Source organism: Giraffa tippelskirchi, chromosome 1 (genome assembly GCF_054371585.1).
Source record: "Giraffa tippelskirchi isolate mGirTip1 chromosome 1, T2T-mGirTip1v1.2.pri, whole genome shotgun sequence".
NCBI classification, from domain to species: Eukaryota; Metazoa; Chordata; class Mammalia; order Artiodactyla; family Giraffidae; genus Giraffa; species Giraffa tippelskirchi.
Genome location: NC_137275.1, coordinates 90,174,984 through 90,192,306, shown reverse-complemented (window position 1 = coordinate 90,192,306; position 17,323 = coordinate 90,174,984). Strand labels below are relative to the sequence as shown.

The following is a 17,323-nucleotide window of genomic DNA, read 5'->3' as shown; positions in this document are numbered from 1 at the left end:
AGTGGTTCAGCATACTTAAAGCAGCAGCTAGACGACATGGCCTTTAGGTTTTCCTCTTTAAGAGCTAGATGTCAGACTGTCAAGATCATATCTACTCTCAAGGGCCTCAGTGCAGGTATTACTAAGTCTCCATTTCTTCTCTGACTCATTAATCAAGGAAAAAATTGTTTGGAACAACCTGGAACAAAGGCTTTTAATCATAACATTCTATTTCCTGCTGCATTTAAGACTCACAATTTAGACTAACTACATAGAATTCTATGGAAATATCACCTACCCAGATAAAGAACTGCTTGTTTCCAGCATATAATTCTATTCTTTTCATTTGCAAATACATATGCCGCCACCACCCATTGCTATAAAATAGGGGTTTTAATTTTTTAGATGTATTTAAATTTTAATGAGATGCAAATAAATGATAACAGGCATAAAATTAAGGAAATGGTGTCAAGATACCCAAGGAAGTGGGAAATGGAGAGGAGATGATTAAGCTATTACAATAGGGCAGATTTGCTTAACCTACCTTTGTAATTTTGTTTCCTGATAATTAAACTGAGAGATGGTACTTATTAAATAGCAACAATACTCCTGCAGAGGAATGTCACAATAATGCCAGAGAAAGAATATGAATTCCAAAGTGAAAATTTTAGCAGATCTAGTTTTATCATAGTAGCAGAGGGTTGTCAGCACGTCACACAGCAAGTATCACAATCCTCAAAGTGCTTTGACTTGTTATTACTAATGAGCCACACAGACAAAATATCTAGTAAGACAATGAATGAGATACATTCGATTTTTGCATATATTTAAAGCACTTGTGATCAAATCTAAACTCTACCACCTGAAGGAGTTCAAGACATGCCACCCGCCAAATTTGCTACCTTGGTCATTTGAGTTGAAAGCACTTGAAAAGCAGCAAATGCAGGGAGAGGCTTTCTATGCACCCCCTTATCTGCCTGGAGACAGATCCTCCAAAAGGAGCTCAATTGTCAACCAGGGGATGTTGACTCCTCTTACAGGACAGGAAACTAGAAGTGATACCACAGCTGGACAGACTTTGTCACCAACCTCTCTCTGCTGCTGCTGTTGCTAAGTCGCTTCAGTCGTGTCCGACTCTGTGCGACCCCATAGACAGTAGCCTACCAGGCTTCCCCGTCCCTGGGATTCTCCAGGCAAGAACACTGGAGTGCGTTGCCATTTCCTTCTCCAATGCATGAAAGTGAAAAGTGAAAGTGAAGTCGCTCAGTCGCGTCCGACTCCTAGCGACCCCATGGACTGCAGCCTACCAGGCTCCTCCGTCCATGGGATTCTCCAGGCAAGAGGACTGGAGTGGGTGCCACTGCCTTCTCCCAACCTCTCTCTGCATTTCTTCTAAGTTCATCTTTCCTTAAGTTGTTTACTCTTCCCTATGTGACCTGCATTCCTCCTCCCTTTCCTCTAGCAAGATAGTTTATAAGCTCTCTGATTCTAACCTGTTTTGAAGTATTTACTTCTTTTTTCCTGTGAAGCCACCCAGTACATTATGTACTGCCCCAGTACATAATATTTAAAATGAATATACTCGTATACTTTCTCCTCTGTTAATCTGCCTGTTATTTCATAGATTCAACTTTTGAATGTAGGAGGGTAGAGAGAAAGTCATTTCTCCCTTATATATATATTTTTTCAACTATAGAACCAGAATCGATAAAGTGTTGGGATCAAATAACAATGTGTGAATGCTCCTGGCTGAGGGCTTTCCAGGTGGCACTAGTGGTAAAGAACCTGCCTGCCAATACAGGAGACCCAAGAGTTGTAGCTTTGATCCCTGGATCGGAAAGATCCTCTGGAGGAGGGAATGACAACCCACTCCAGTGTTCTTGCCTGCAGAATTCCATAGACAGAGGAATCTAGTGTGCTACAGTCCATGGAGTTGCAAAGAGTTGGACACAACTGCAGTGACTTAGCATGTATGACATAGCTGCTGGAGGATGACAGTCATGCTGTCTTCCCTTCCCTTCCTTTTCTCTTTCCACAGCTTAGTATAGAAGAAAGGCTATGTCCTGAACATAGACAACAATACTAAGCAGCCTCCTTTGGGGCCTGGAGTAAGTGTACAATGGAGGCCAACATCCCTTACCAACAAATTAAAAAGTTGTAAATCAAGCTGGCAAATTGTTAAATATGTTATATCCTTCTATCTTGATAAATATACCTTCATAACAATCCAGAAGGCCAAGTTCAAGTTTAGATTTCTCAGGTCCCTCAGAGTTTCATGTCAAAATCTGGCAGGAGGCCCTGGGGGCACAATCCTTCTCCCCAGTCATGAGGCTTGTATCCCTACCCTTTCTTCTACTCGTTTCCCCACCCACAAGGGGTCTACTAGGCCTGGTGTGAACACCCTAGCATGATCAACTTCCAGACACATCTTCATAAGCAATGGGCCCTGGAGTCAAAGGTTGTGCACACCTGCAACTATAGAGTCCTAAAGGAGAAATTGAATGAAAGAGGTTCCAGCAGGTCTTGGAGCCAGTATTTGGGCATGTTGAACAGAAAATCCCATGGTTCTAGATACCCTGAACTTAGTCTAGAAATAAGTATAAGGATCCCAGGCAGGCAGGAACCTTGGGCCCCAAGGACTCCTCACCTGCTTGGTAGAAAGAGAGGATTACGGGGGCACTCTAAAGCCTCGCTTGAAGCCAAGTCTTGTCTGGTTCTCAGGGTGACACAGTTGATAAGTTTAGCAATTCCTGCCATAATTCCATCATCACCAGGAAACCAATGCCCACAAAAATACTGATTAATATGATTATGGTATCAAGAAAAAGTAATTCTACAAAAAAAAATTTTTCTACTTTTCCTGTATCAACAGAAACAAAGATGAATATAGCTTGAGTGCATTTCACTCACTCATCTTTTCCCCAGCTCTATCACTATTTTAAAGTGATTTCTATTTCTATTTCTACTTCTATTTCTGTTTCTACTCATGCTTATCCCATCTGAATTCTCTCCCACCCTTCCTCTCTTCTTCCTTCCTTCCATTCATTCCTCCCTCCCTCTTGATTTCTCATTTTGTGTTTTGATAAACCCATCATGTTGATGGACAAAAAAATACAATTAAAAACTGAATTTGCTAGTTTTAAGAAAGTTATAAGGCTTCCATGGTGGCTCAGGCAGTAAAGAATCTGCCTGCAATGTGGGAGACCCAGGTTTGATCCCTGAGTCAGGAAGATCCCCTGGAGAAGGGAATGGCAATGCACTCCAGTATTCTTGCCTGGAGAAATATCTAGAGGTACATCAGTTAAATGTAGGAGGAATAAATTTCCCCATCACAATGGACTAGCTCAAACTTTCTTGATTTCTAGTACTCTCTTTGTTTGATTCATATGTGTCCTCTAAAAACTGCAAAATGCCTTTACTGGAAAAGAGAGTAAAATATGCTTTTTTAAATTTCTTTGCACATGATGAAAGAGAAATTACTTAGCTTCAAAAATACCTTGCCTTTTTTTCCTGTAGCTTATTTATTTTATCTTATTTTTATTGGGATATAATTGCTTTGCAATGTTGTGTTAGTGTCTGCTGTACAACAACATGAATCAGCCGTGTGTATATATACGTCCCCTTCCTCTTGAGCCTCCCTCCCACTCCCCTGTTGCATCCCTCTAGGTCATCACAGAGCACCACGCTGAGCTCCCTGTGCTGTACAGTGGCTGCCTTTTATAAGTATTTGCCCTTCAAACTGTGAAACACACCTTATTTTTGTTGGTGTCACATTACCGATCCAAGTACTTCCCATTTCACTAAAGGCAAGTAAAGGGGAATGAGTTACTTTACACTCAAAGAACAAAGGCAGCAACAAAAAAGACCCATGGCACCAGGATAGAAACAGGCACAAACAGCTGGATAACTACTTTTATTCCACCCTTCATTACTCCTTGAACAAAAACCACCAAATCTGCCAGTATTAGGGACTACTCCTGCTTGCTTACCAGTTACTTTGTATTCTTAAAAGTCATTACAAATTAAATGTTCCCATAATCTGACCAAGTCTAATTTAGTCTTTGAGCCATTTTACCTCATATTGCAAAATCTATTACTCTGTATAAAGTCCATACAGAAGAGTGGTTTGTTCATTAACATCCATAGTAAGAACATTTCAGGCTTTCATAAAAACAACCAATCAATCCTTTCATAATGAAAATGATATGATAGGCTTTGCAAAAAAGAAAGCATCACAGAACTAACATGAACTGGAGATGTGACTTTTGTGTTGTTATCTGCCACTGTGAGGACATTTAACCCACCTACTCTCACTCTTTCACCTGATACTTGATAAGCAAAAATACACATTGGCCAAAAAATTAACCAGATGCTGACTGAGGCCATAGAGGATAAAAGTAACTGCCCAACTACCTTGGTCATTTTGGGCTGTTGTAACAAATATACCATAGATAGGGTGGCTTAAACCACAAACATTTGTTTCTCACAGTTGAGAAGTCCAAGGTAAAGGTTCAAGGTGCTGGTAAGGGCCCCCTTCCTGGTGGACAGATATCTGTCATTTCACATTCTCACATGGCGAAGAGCAGAGAGAGAGGAAGCAAATCTCTCATATCTTATAAGGGCACTAATCTATGAAGGCTCCACCCTTCTGAGCTAATTACCTCCCAAAGGTCCCCCTCCAAATACCATCATACTGGGGGTTAAGCTTCAATAAATGCATTTGGGGGAAACATAGCACCCACACTGAAAGGAAACCAATAATGTCAGCTATATCAATCATGTAGGATTTATAGAAAAGGCTGTTGAATGTTAATCAATAAACTTTTTACAAAAAGTTTCAATCATTAAAGAAATACGTCTCAAGTACACACACACACATACAACTTAATCTGTAGCTACATATAGTAGACACATTAGATAGACGAATGATCTGCATATTCACAGACACTTGTGTGTAACTGTTTAAATGAGATGGGTTTCAAATATAGAGTTCACACATACAGTCATATATAAAATCATTTCCCAAAGAAAAAACTTTTAACAACTAGCCAGTAAATTTCCCTTGCTTCAATCACTCTCCATGGCTCCCAGTAAATAACAGTGAGGGGCTAAGCAGGCTTGGAAACTAAGATGATGTAACTTTTGTTGTTATGATTGGAAGAAGAGCAGTGAGCTGAGGTGTAGCCTGGTGTGCTCTAAAAGGCAGAATTATTTGTCATAAAGGCAATTCTGTGCACTGTTATCTCTAATATATTTGCTTATTTTTATTAAAGAATCTTGTTTATGAACAGAGACATATATCCTCACATACGAAGACACAGGGCTCTTAATTCAGGCCTTAATGTCTTTCCTCCTACTGATTCCCTGCCTAGACTGGATGGTTCAAGTTATTCATTCTATTTGAAAGTTACTGAGGGCTTCCCATGTGCTGGGCATGATTCTAAGTACAAAGACGGAACAGTTAATGAGACAGATAGGATCTCTTGTACCACCTGGCAGGGGTGGGAGTGGCAAGAGATGGGAGAGGAAACGGATCAATAATAGGCAATAAACAAGGAAACAAACACCATTATTTCAGACAGAGATAAGCTCAGCAAAGACATTAAAATACCCTTCTCTCCTGATTCTGCACCTTCACCCCAACCCACCTTATCATCTCTGAGTTTTTTCTAACAACCTCTCTGCCCATCCCTAATCCAGGCTCCTTTGGAGTAAAGGTCAGACGCTTTTTCTTATTGATTTTGTAGTTGTAATTCCTGGCACATATTGTTTTTTGCTTACCATATAACATATTCAATAAATGTTAATTAACTGAATGAATCTTTTGAAAAAATAAGCCGCTAACAGTAGGCTTAGCATCGAACTATTATTGTACAACTTAAGGCTTAGCAGAAATGATGTGATTATAATCTTTTACAAAGGTTTTATGATATTCTCATAGGAATCATGGTCTATCATTTAACTTAGTAGCTCTCACCCCTCCCTTACCATTTTTAAAATATTACAACTTAAGATTCACACTACTAAAGTGATGTTGGTCAGAAACTGAATAAAACAGACAAACTGTATAGTTGAAAGGTGAGCCCAGAGATGCTGAAGACAGATCTAACATCTTCTAGAACCCTAGAGAACTTGCTTACAGGGACAGAGCAGTGAATTGTATTACTCAGATAGTGACACAGCACTGAAGGACAACCAGTGCTCAATAAATAATTTGAGGCTGCTTTCCACTACTGGAAAATCACTGTGACATCATGATGGCTCTAGCCATCTGTTTGAGGGCTCTAACCAGCTCAGGTCTTTGTTCAATGCCTCCCAGGGAACTATCAGTTCCAAGGTAGGCAGAAGAAAAACTCTTGGCATTGCAATAATAAAGAGCTTCTTAGGGTGACTTAGGGCTTCACAGGTAACACTAGTGGTAAACAATCTGCCCGCCAAGGCAGGAGACACAAGACATTGGTTTGATCCCTGGGTTGGGAAGATCCCCTGGAATAGGAAATGGCAACTCACTCCAGTATTCTTGCCTGGGAAAGCCCATGGACAGAGGATCAAGGCAGGTTACAGTCCATGGGGTCGCAAAGAGTCAGATACAACTGAGCACACACACACGCAAGGTGACTTAGGACTCATCTGTGTGACAGTGGGAATAGTACAGACCAGAGTGCAAACCACAGAACCGACTGCTTCCAACATTAATGAGAAATGCCTTCTATTGTTGCCAAAGTAGTTACAGAAGAATCATACTAAAAGTGCTATTAGGTTTTAGAGATCAGCCATGGATTTTATTGAATTACATCTTTAAAATCTTACTTATCAGGAGGCCAGCCTATCTTTACCAGCTCCAATGTGCTCCTCTGTACTCTGACAGGTTTAGGACCATGGATTAACTCCTGAGTCTTCCCTTCCAAGATAGGATCCAACAGAGCATAGAAAAACCACAACTCCAATGGCAAACACGAGAAGCCTGAAGTCTTCTGCAGATTAACCAATAAATATCTACTGTACTTTGTGGCCACAGACTTTTGTTTCTTTTAGCTAAGTTTAGGAAGTGAAAGGAAAAAATATTTTCTGTTTTTATTCTGCTAATGGAAACTCTGGATCAAAAAGATACTGAATTAGTGAATCTCACAAAGAAGAAACATGTTATTAGAGATAAAGCAGTGGGCTTTTCCTGAATTTACTTGTGGCCTTTTCCTCAAAAGACAGAAAAGAGTTGAAACAGACTGAAAGTGAAAGTGAAAGTCACTCATTCATGTCCGACTCTTTGTGACCCCATGGACTATACAGTCCATGGAATTCTCCAGGCCAGAGTACTGGAGTGGATAGCCGTTCCCTTCACTGGGGGATCTTCCCAACCCAGGGATTGAACCCATGTCTCCCACATTGCAGGTGGATTCCTTACCAGCTGAGACACAAAGGAAGCCTGAAACAGACTAGCAGATTAGAAAATTTGGGTTAATAAAGGGCAAGTCTTGTTCTATCATTATGGTATCCATCATTTCTAAAATTGAAAATAACTGCTGTTTATGGAGCACATACCATGTGTCAACCAATATTTTAGATGTTTCATGTAATTACCTAATTTCATTCTCCCAATAACATTATGTGGTAAGTATGATTTTCTTACTTTCATAGACAAAGAAATTGAAGCTTAGAAATTTTCAGTGATTTACTCAGTCTTATAGGTAGTAAATTGAAGTGCCAGGATTGGAAACAGAATGTGTATGATTTTAGAACTTTCATTCTTTACTGGGGAAGAAAAGCAGCCCTGTCTGCCCCAGTAAGGCTTCCCCAGGGGCTCAGTGTGGCTCAGGTAGCTTATGAAAGCTCATACAGGAGACACAGGAGATGCGGGTTTGATCCATGGGGTGGGAAGGTCCCCTGGAGAAGGAAATGGCGACCTGCTCCACTGTTATTGCCTGAAGAATCCCATGGACAGAGGTGGGCTACAGTTCATGGGATCACAAAGAGTCGAACATGATTGAGCATGCACGCACGCACACTGCTCCAGCAAAGAAGGGGAGAGAATCCATCCCCAAGTTCCCTCCTTGGGCTCCATTTCTGTGCTTCCCAGGCTCCTCCCTGTGGCCGTGTGCAGGGAGCCTCCCTCCCAGGCTGGAATGGGGGTGTGGGATCACTCCCGTCCCAGGGCCTTTTGATGTTCTGCTGTGGAGAACCAAGAACCCTGAGGCAACTGCCTGCAGTTTTGCCCTGCTCCACTGGGGAGGATAACTTTCTTTTCCCTCAGGCAAACAGCTCCTCTCACATCCAGATCTGTTCAAGCAGAAGTAAGTGCTGGTGGCCAGTGATTTCTTGGGCTCCAAAGGCTGAGTGTGTACTTGCAGCAGGGGTTTTAACTTGTTGTTCACTTTTGGCAAAAACAACTATCTTGTGTAAGGAACACTCCTAGCACCCAGATCATGTTCTCTGAATACCATTCCCCATTGAAATTGATAAATATTTTGGGCTTCCTTGATAGCTCAGTTGGTAAAGAATTCACCTGCAATGCAGGAGACCTGGGTTTGATCCTTGGGTTAGGAAGATCCCCTGGAGAAGGGAAAGGCTACTCACTCCAGTATTCTGGCATGGAGAATTCCATGGACTGTATAGTCCCTGGGGTCACAAAGAGTTGGACACAACTGAGCGACTTTCATTGAAAGGAAACAGTCTCCTTGGAGAGATGGCAGTCTGGTTCTTGGGAGCCTCTTCAAGATGCTATGTTTCCTGGTTCATGGCTGGAATCAGCCATGCCTGAACAGATCTAGATATCAGTTGCTAAGATCAGAGAAGGAGAAGAGAGCTAGATATTATAAGCCTCCAGGTGAAAAAGCATGGTGCTCCCATGAAGTAGTCTTGCCAGGGAAAATCAAACCTGAATCTGATCAAGACTAGATCTGACCACCAACTGACAGAAGGGCAGACCACAGTGGAGCCTGTTTGCAAAACTGGGGGGATGGATGCAACTAGCAAAGTCCTGACTGCGAGGCAGTTTGGGGTAAACCACCAGATTTCTTCAACAAATAAATTGCAAGGAGAGAGAAGGAAAGGAAACCTATATGTTAAAAGAGAGTTAAAAGTAACCCATCTCACTGTGCAGAACTTACTGGGATCCTAATTTAAACAAACACTATTTTAAAATTTTGTTACATTTATGAGATGTCTTGTTTTTTAATCTGACTGGATTTTTGATGATACTAAGGAATTATTGGAGAGTTTAGGGTATGATTACCATATTGTGGTTACAGTTTTTGTCTTAACCTTCTTATACTTACAAGTACATGCAGAAATATCTATAGATATTGCAGATACACATATTGATATATTTGATATTATCATATCTTGGATTAGCTTCAAAATTATGTGAGTGCAAAAAAGTCCCCCCAAAAATAAATAAACAAAATTTTGTTTATGAAAAAGAAATTTGCATGCTTTCCAATTTATCCATGGCCTTGAGAATAAATTATTTCAAAGCTCAAACAATACCCCTTCCCTATTAAAAAAATTCTTCTGTTACAAGATTCAACTTTGCATTTTAATCCTGAGCCATATTTTTTTAAAAGCATGAACTCATAGCAGGAATCTTAAATATTTAATTTACATGCATTTAACTTATTCAATTTAATTTGCGTCACTAAATCCAAGCACATTTTTTTTATGGAAGGGACCTTCTAAATACAAGCTTGTCCCATTGGTCTTTCTAGTTTCATGGTAGTTTTTCAGTCCACAATGACAGCTCATGATGGGATAATGAGCCCTTAAACACAGTGTGCCTCAAAGAGGGAGAGACCAGTTCCAGGGATCACATAACAGGTGTCTGATTAAAATGTTGCATGATATTCACATCAAAATGAAGTTGACTAGAACAAATGACCTTCAAGAGAAAAGAAGAAGAAAAAGAGAGGGTGCATGCGAAGGAAGAGCAATTCAGGACCTGAAACAGGATGTGTTATAATAACTGTGCCAGATTATCTTACGACCATCACAAAATAAACTGAAGTTATTTCCCCAAAAGTCATTCAGTCTAAGCGTGCTAAACATCTCTTACCATATTTGGATGTTACTCGATTCACTCTAAAGGAATGAGCACCTATGTGATTTTTCAAGAAATCCTATTATACTATCCAATGACTATAATATTCCTTATTTTTCACAGATGTGGTTGTACTTTCATGCCCCTATTGAAGATAACCACAATCACACCTCACTGCAATTACCTGGATAGATCTCCCGGTGTGACATCTCACACCTATCTGTTGAGATTAACTTTCTTGTGCAGGGTTCTGAATCATTTGCTCTGTAGTGCTTCCCACTTCTTAAACTGGGTGGAGGAGGGAGAAGCCAGGTGAGGGAAGGTGGCAGACAAAACAAGAAAAAAAAGACATGATAGTATTAAGAATAATTCAGAATTGGCTCTTTAACTCTGGAAGGACATAATAAATTTGTCCTATAATTTATGAATTACATTTCCTCCATTTTTATTTTCTTACTTTCCTTCTTAGAGAGGAAGGTAATATTTGCTTTTCTCCTCTGCCTTGAGCGTTTTCTTTGTAAGTGGAAGAGTAGGAAGAAAAGAGCTGGGAGTGCAGTAACCCCGGGCCCATTGGTTTTCTTGCAGGTTACCTTGTAATTTCTGGTTGTACTCGCTCCTGTCAGACTGGCTCCTCCTCAAGGTACCAGAGTGGTCCCCAGGAACACTGCTCTCAACCACAGTGTCAGTCTTTCTTCTCTCCAGCATATAGAACCTGGGCCTCAGGAAGGGCAGGTTCTTTTTCCTGGTGCCCATGTTTTCCTTCCCAGGAGCTTCTTTGGGTTCCATCGGACGCTGAGACCACTTCAAGAGGCTGGCGGGCAATCGCTGGCTGCTAAAAGGCCTCCAGGGTGAAGGTTACAACCCCAGCCTGAGGAGTATAACCGCCTCCTTCCAACCAACCGGCTTCACTCCAGGGTGATCTGTCTGTGACTGCCACCTCCACGGAGTCCCAGGGCTCCACCCCTATGAGGTCATTCTGTTTTATACCTAGAATCCAACAGGGGAAGCTGCCACCTGTTACCTGAGAGACCTGCCGCACCAAGCTAGGCAAAGCAGGGACTCTGCTGTCACATGCTGCTGAAGCAAACAAAAATCCCATTGTGTGGGGCGAGGATGGGGGTGCGGGGGGTGGGGAAAGTGAACAAGATGAGGCGGGAGGAGGGGAAGCACGCCTGTGTAACCTGCAGCTTACGGGTTTAGTGTGTGCCTCTGGGTGTGGACAGGTGCGCTGGGACATGGAGCTGTGGTTCTGCTGCCTGGAGGCCGATTGAGCTCCTATGTTACTTTCAGCTAGAGTCACCCACATGTGACCATGGAGCTTGTGTAGGGCCATGAGAATTTGCATTTACATCACAACATTGGAGGCAGATTTTTTTTTTTTAAAGGATTACTGTGCTCGCTCAAAGTCATGCTTCTGCCTTTGAACACCGAATACTCACAGATTGCTGAAAACATTCTTGCCAAACTCTGATCCACATTCCTGAGAAAACAAGGGTTTATATTGGCAAGGGGTTGGGCACTTGTAATTGTGGGGAAGACCTGAAGCCTTTTTAGTATCTTGCTCTCCACATGCTGCCCTAGGTTGAAATAAGTCCTTTCACAGCCCCAGGCCCATCCTTCTATCAGCACAGTGCCCATGTGTGATGTCCGAAGGATATTTTCCCTCCCTTTTGCAGATGCAGTGCTGGAGAAAAGCAGTTGACCTTGGGAAAATGAAAGAAGGGAAAGTGTTTGAAAGTGAGAAAAGTCACTTAGAAATTGGAAAGGCCTGGGTAAGGGGGAGGGTAGAGAGGCAAATAGTGATGGGCCTTTCATTAATTTTTTTGAAGTTGTTTTTCCTCATATTTTCTGAGATTTCTCATGGGGGAAGTTCTCAGGAGCTCTGGGAATGTGCAGAGTGTTTTGTATGCCCTCATTAAAGAAAAGAGAGACCCTAAGGAGAAAAATAGATTCCTTTTTTGTTGTAAAGGGACCGCCAAAATCTAGCTTTGTGCTACACATTTTGAATCGTGGTTAATTCTTGTTAGACAAGATATTAAAAAGAAGAAAAAGAGAAAAAAAATATATTTCCAACTCAGAGTGTGTGGGCTGAATACAATTTGCATAATTATCTTAAAAGATAAATGACAAATCTTCACCCACTATAGAGACATCTATATATAGCTTGGCATATTGAGTGGCTTATATTTAATATAATTGATAGTCTTTTTTAACAAGCCCTCCCAAATACATTTAATAAATGCTTCTCAAGGCACATTCACTGCTAAGAGGTAAAATGAGCTTTTTTTAAAAAAATTCACATTAAAAATGTCTCAGCTGTATTCTACTATTATATATAGATATATGTGTAATATATGGTTGTGTTTATTTACCTGGTTACTGACAGACATATGCTGTTAGATATAGGGCTACTGAAAAATGGTGCAATTAGAACCACAGGACTTACAGGAAATACGTGGTTAGGGTTAAAGCACTCAGAAACTTTGTCAGTGACCAACTAAAAAAAGATAAAAAATTTTAAAAAAATGATAGCACAATTTTACCTGTGATAAATGGTAAAGAAATACATAAATGTTACAATAAATGTAGTACTTTGTATTGAAACAGCATTAACATTGCTTGTGAAAGTGAGTATTAGAAGGGTTACAGCTGTAAGTCATGAGGAAATGATGAAAGTAGTGGTATTTAAAGTCAGACGGAAATGTACATCACCAGATGTGGATGGGTGTGGCTAGTACCACAGGCCCTGAACTGAAGGGGCTGGTAATCTTGAGGGGTGTTCATGCATGAGTTTTTTGTACACCCCCCATGGCTCAGGGCATCTGGATATGGTTTTCTGCATTCACCTAATGTTTCAAGTGGATGAAATCACACATAAGCAAATGTGAAATTGTGTTATGCTCAAAGAGTTCCCTAATATATCAGTTTTGTTGGAACAAATTTATGTTTTCAAAGCAAGAATAGCAGAACTGGCTGTGGTAACATTATTATATTTTAAAATTTCACCAGTTGAGAAGATATATAACATATTAATAGCTACCATAAATTGCCTGGTGACTCAGACAGTAAAAAAATCCTTCTGCAATTCAGGACACCTGGGTATGATCCCTGGGTCAGGAAGATCCCCTGGAGGAGGAAATGGCAACCCACTCCAGTATTCTTGCCTGGAGGATTCTATGGACAGAGGAGCCTGGCAGGCCACAGTCCATAGAGTCACAAAGAGTCGGACACAACTGAGTGACTAACACACCATGAATTCACTGCTGCTGCTGCTGCTGCTGCTAAGTCGCTTCAGTCGTGTCCGACTCTGTGTGACCCTATGGACGGCAGCCCACCAGGCTCCTCCGCCCCTGGGATTCTCCAGGCAAGAACACTGGAGTGGGTGGCCATTTCCTTCTCCAATGCAGGAAAGTGAAAAGTGAAAGTGAAGTCGCTCAGTCGTGTCCAACTCCTAGCGACCCCATGGACTGCAGCCACTAGTAAATATATTTTGCAATTTATTCACAACAGTTTCTATGTCAACTTAAAAGATAACAGATAAATTCTTTCAAAACCATCTTTTAATCAATCAGAGAATGGAGCAGACCTTGTTAGTAGCTTTCTCAATATTCATTCCTACCACCTCCCACTGCATGCTATTCCTTGTCAACAGACCCTTACTTTGTTCAAGATGACATTAGGCTTGGCCAATTATAATGATAATTTTGCGTCCATTTTCTAGTTGCTGTTGTCATTTCAGTTCAGTTCAGTTGCTCACTTGTGTCCAACTTTTTGCAACCCCACGGACTGCCGCACGCCAGGCTTCCCTGTCCATCACCAACTCTCAAAGCTTGCCCAAACTCATGTGCATCGAGTCAGTGATGCCATCTAACCATCTCATCCTCTGTTATCCTCTTCTCCTCCTGCCTTCAATCTTTCCCAGCATGAGAGTCTTTTCCAATGAATCAGTTCTTTGCATCAGGTGGCCAAAATATTGGAGCTTCAGTTTCAGCATCAGTCCTTCCAATGAACATTCAGGACTGATTTCCTTTAGGATAGACTGGTTTGATTTCCTTTCAGTCCAACAGACTCTCAAGAGTCTTCTCCAACACCACAGTTCAAAAGCATTAATTCTTCTGTGCTCAGCTTGCTTTAGAGTCCAACTCACATCTATACATGACTACAGGAAGAACCATAGCTTGACTAGATGGACCTTTGTAGGCAAAGTAATGTCTCTGCTTTTTAATATGCTGTCTAGGTTGGTCATAGCTTTTCTTCCAAGAAGCAAGTGTCTTTTAATTTCGTGGCTGCAGTCACCATCTGCAGTGATATAAAGTCTGTCACTGTTTCTACTGTTTCCTCATCTGTTTGCCATGAAGTGATGGGACTGGATGCCATGATCTTAGTTTTTTGAATGTTGAGTTTTAAGCCAACTTTTTCACTCTCCTCTTTCACTTTCATCAAGAGGCTCTTTAGCTCCTCTTCACTTTCTGCCATAAGGGTAGTGTCATCTGCATATCTGAGGTTATTGATATTTCTCCCAGCAATCTTGATTCCAGCTTGTGCTTCATCCAGCCTGCCATTTTGCAAAATGTACTCTGATGTACTCAGAGTACAAAATGATATACTCTGCCTGTAAGTTAAATAAACATGGTGACAATACACAGCCTTGACGTACTCCTTGACCATATACAGGTGGCCATGAAATCCTAGTCCTTTACAGGCTGCTGTGTAATCTTAGTCCTGGCAAATGAGACCTCTGATAGGATGTGGGGACAAGGAGTTGATTCTGGGAAAGCAATTCTTCTCTACAGCTGGCTTCAACCTTCCCCCTTCATCCAAACTTGATTCCAGGTACAATGCATGAAGTTACAGCCACCCTGTGTCCATAAGGAAAGACCAGAGAACCATGGGCTCTCATTACATTGAGGTACTGAACGAACATGAGTGGCCATACACTTTTAGACTTCTTGTTTTGAGAATAAAAAGGAACCTCCATCCTAAAGATATTGTTAGTTGGAGTTCTTTTCTATACATTTCTAAGGGATTCAACAGAGAGGCCTTGAAATAAAATGAATCACTGTTCTCTTGCTTATCTTTTTGACACAGTATAAGTCAGTGTGTTTAGAATCACCAACATAAAAAACATGGTTTAGTTTTTCTGCCTGTAAGAATGGCTAGATTAAAGAGATTTTGAGTGTTTTGTCACTGGAATATTTTGCTAGAAAATGAATGAAACTGAAGGAACAAGGCTTCTAATTTGTCTGCTTTATATTTTACGAAAGCAGTACAAAAGTATTTCCATACAAGGTTTTTATATTGCTTAATAAAATATTGATATTAATTCTCTTAAATTAATTTTATTAGGAGTAAAGAACATGCAGTTCATGTCTCATTATTTTAAAAAGCACTGTACAGTGAATCCAGGACCCAGTTTTAGTTTCAGCTAAAACAGCTTCATGACATAAATCAACTTTGTGACATTGTTGTTGTTGTTCAGTTGCCCAGCTGTGTCTGACTCTTTGCAACCCCATTGACTGCAGCACGCCAGACCTCCCTGTCCCTCACCATCTCCCTAAGTTTGCCCAAGTTCATGTCCATTGCGTCAGTGATGCCCTCCAGCCATCTGCTCTGACTCCCTCTACTTCTGCCCTCAATCTCTTCCAGCATCAAGGACTCTTCCAATGAGTCAGCTGTTTGCATCAGATGACCAAAATACTGGAGCGTCAGCTTTAGCATCAGTCCTTCCAATGAGTATTCAAAGTTGACGTCCCTTAAGATTCACTGGTTTGATCTCCTTTCTGTCCAAGGGACTCTCAGGACCAGCACCACAGTTCAAAAGCACCAATTCTTTGGTGCTCTGCCTTCTTTATGGTCCAGTTCTCACAACCATATATGACCACTGGGAAGACCATAGCCTCAACTACATGGACCTTTGTCAGCAGAGTAATATCTCCACTTTACAACGCACTGTCTACATTTGTCACAGTTTTCCTGCCAAGAAGTAAACATTTGATTTCATGGCTGCAGTCATCCTCTGCAGTGATTTTAGGGCCCAAGAAGAGGAAATTTGTCACTACTTCCACATTTTCCCCCTCTATATGGCATGAAGTAATGGGGCCAGATGTTTTGGAACTGTGGTGTTGGAGAAGACTCTTGAGAGTCTGTTGGGCTGAAAGGAGATCAAACCAGTCAATCCAAAAGGAAATCAGTCCTGAATATTCATTGGAAGAACTGATGCTGAAGCTGAAGCTCCAATACTTTAGCCACCTGATCCAAAGAACTGACTCATTGGAAAAGACCCCGACGCTGGGAAAGATTGAAGGAAGGAGAAGGGGACGACAGAGTATGAGATGGTTGGATGGCATCACTGACTTGATGGACATGAGTTTGAGCAAATTCTGGCAGTTGGTAATGGACAGGGAAGCCTGGCATGCTGCAGGCCATGTGGTTGCAAAGAGTCGGACATGACCGAGCAACTCAACTGAACTGAATGGGGCCAGATCCCTTGATCTTAGTTTTTTTAATATTTAGTTTTAAGCCAGCTCTTTCAGTCTCCTCCTTCACACTCATCAAGAGGCTCTTTAGTTCCTCTTGGCTTTCTGCCATTAGAGTGGTATCATCCACATATCTGAATATCATCTGCTTATTTCTCCCGCCTGTCTTGATTCATCTTGTAATTCATCCAGCCTGGCATTTCTCACGATGGGCTCAGCATATAGATTAAACAAATAGGGTGACAGTAGACAGCCCTGTCATACTCCTTTCTCAATTTTTAATGAATCATTTGTTCCATTATAATTGTTGCTCCTTAACCCGCATACAGGTTTCTCGGGAAATAGGTATTTTTCAGATGGTATTCCCATCTCCTTAAGAACTTGCCACAGTTTATTATGATCCTCACAGTCAAAAGCTTTGGCATAGTGGATGAAACAGAGGTAGATGTTTTTCTGGAGTTCCCTAGCTTTCTCTATGATCCAGCAAATGTTGGCAATTTGATCTCTGGTTCCTCTTCCTTTTCTAAACCCAGCTTGGACATCTGGAAGTTCTTCATTCACATAATGCTGAAGCCTGCATGCTTGCAAGGTCTCTTCAGTAGTGTCCGACTCTTTGTGACCCTATGGACTATAGCCCAACAGCTTCCTCTGTCCATGGGATTCTCCAGACAAGAATACTGGAGTGGGTTGCCATTTCCTACTCCAGGGGATCTTCCCAACCCAGGAATTGATCTTGTGTCTCTTACATCTCCTGCATTGACAGGGAGGTTCTTTATCACTAGTGCCACCTGGGAAGCCTAGCATGCTAGATTTTAAACATGACCTTACTAGCATGAGC

At 41.3% G+C, this 17,323-nt stretch overlaps 1 protein-coding gene across 1 annotated transcript in view; it reads right to left on the bottom strand.

The window, feature by feature from the left end:
• Positions 1-12,065, bottom strand: part of ARHGEF38 (Rho guanine nucleotide exchange factor 38) — a 139,381-nt gene extending 127,316 nt beyond the window's left edge. Inside the window, exon 1 of the mRNA XM_081484065.1 lies at positions 10,600-12,065. Within this exon, the coding sequence (XP_081340191.1) occupies positions 10,600-10,795 (196 nt within the window). The 5' untranslated portion in view covers positions 10,796-12,065. The remainder of the gene's footprint in view (positions 1-10,599) is intronic.
• Positions 12,066-17,323: the final 5,258 nt, after the last annotated feature.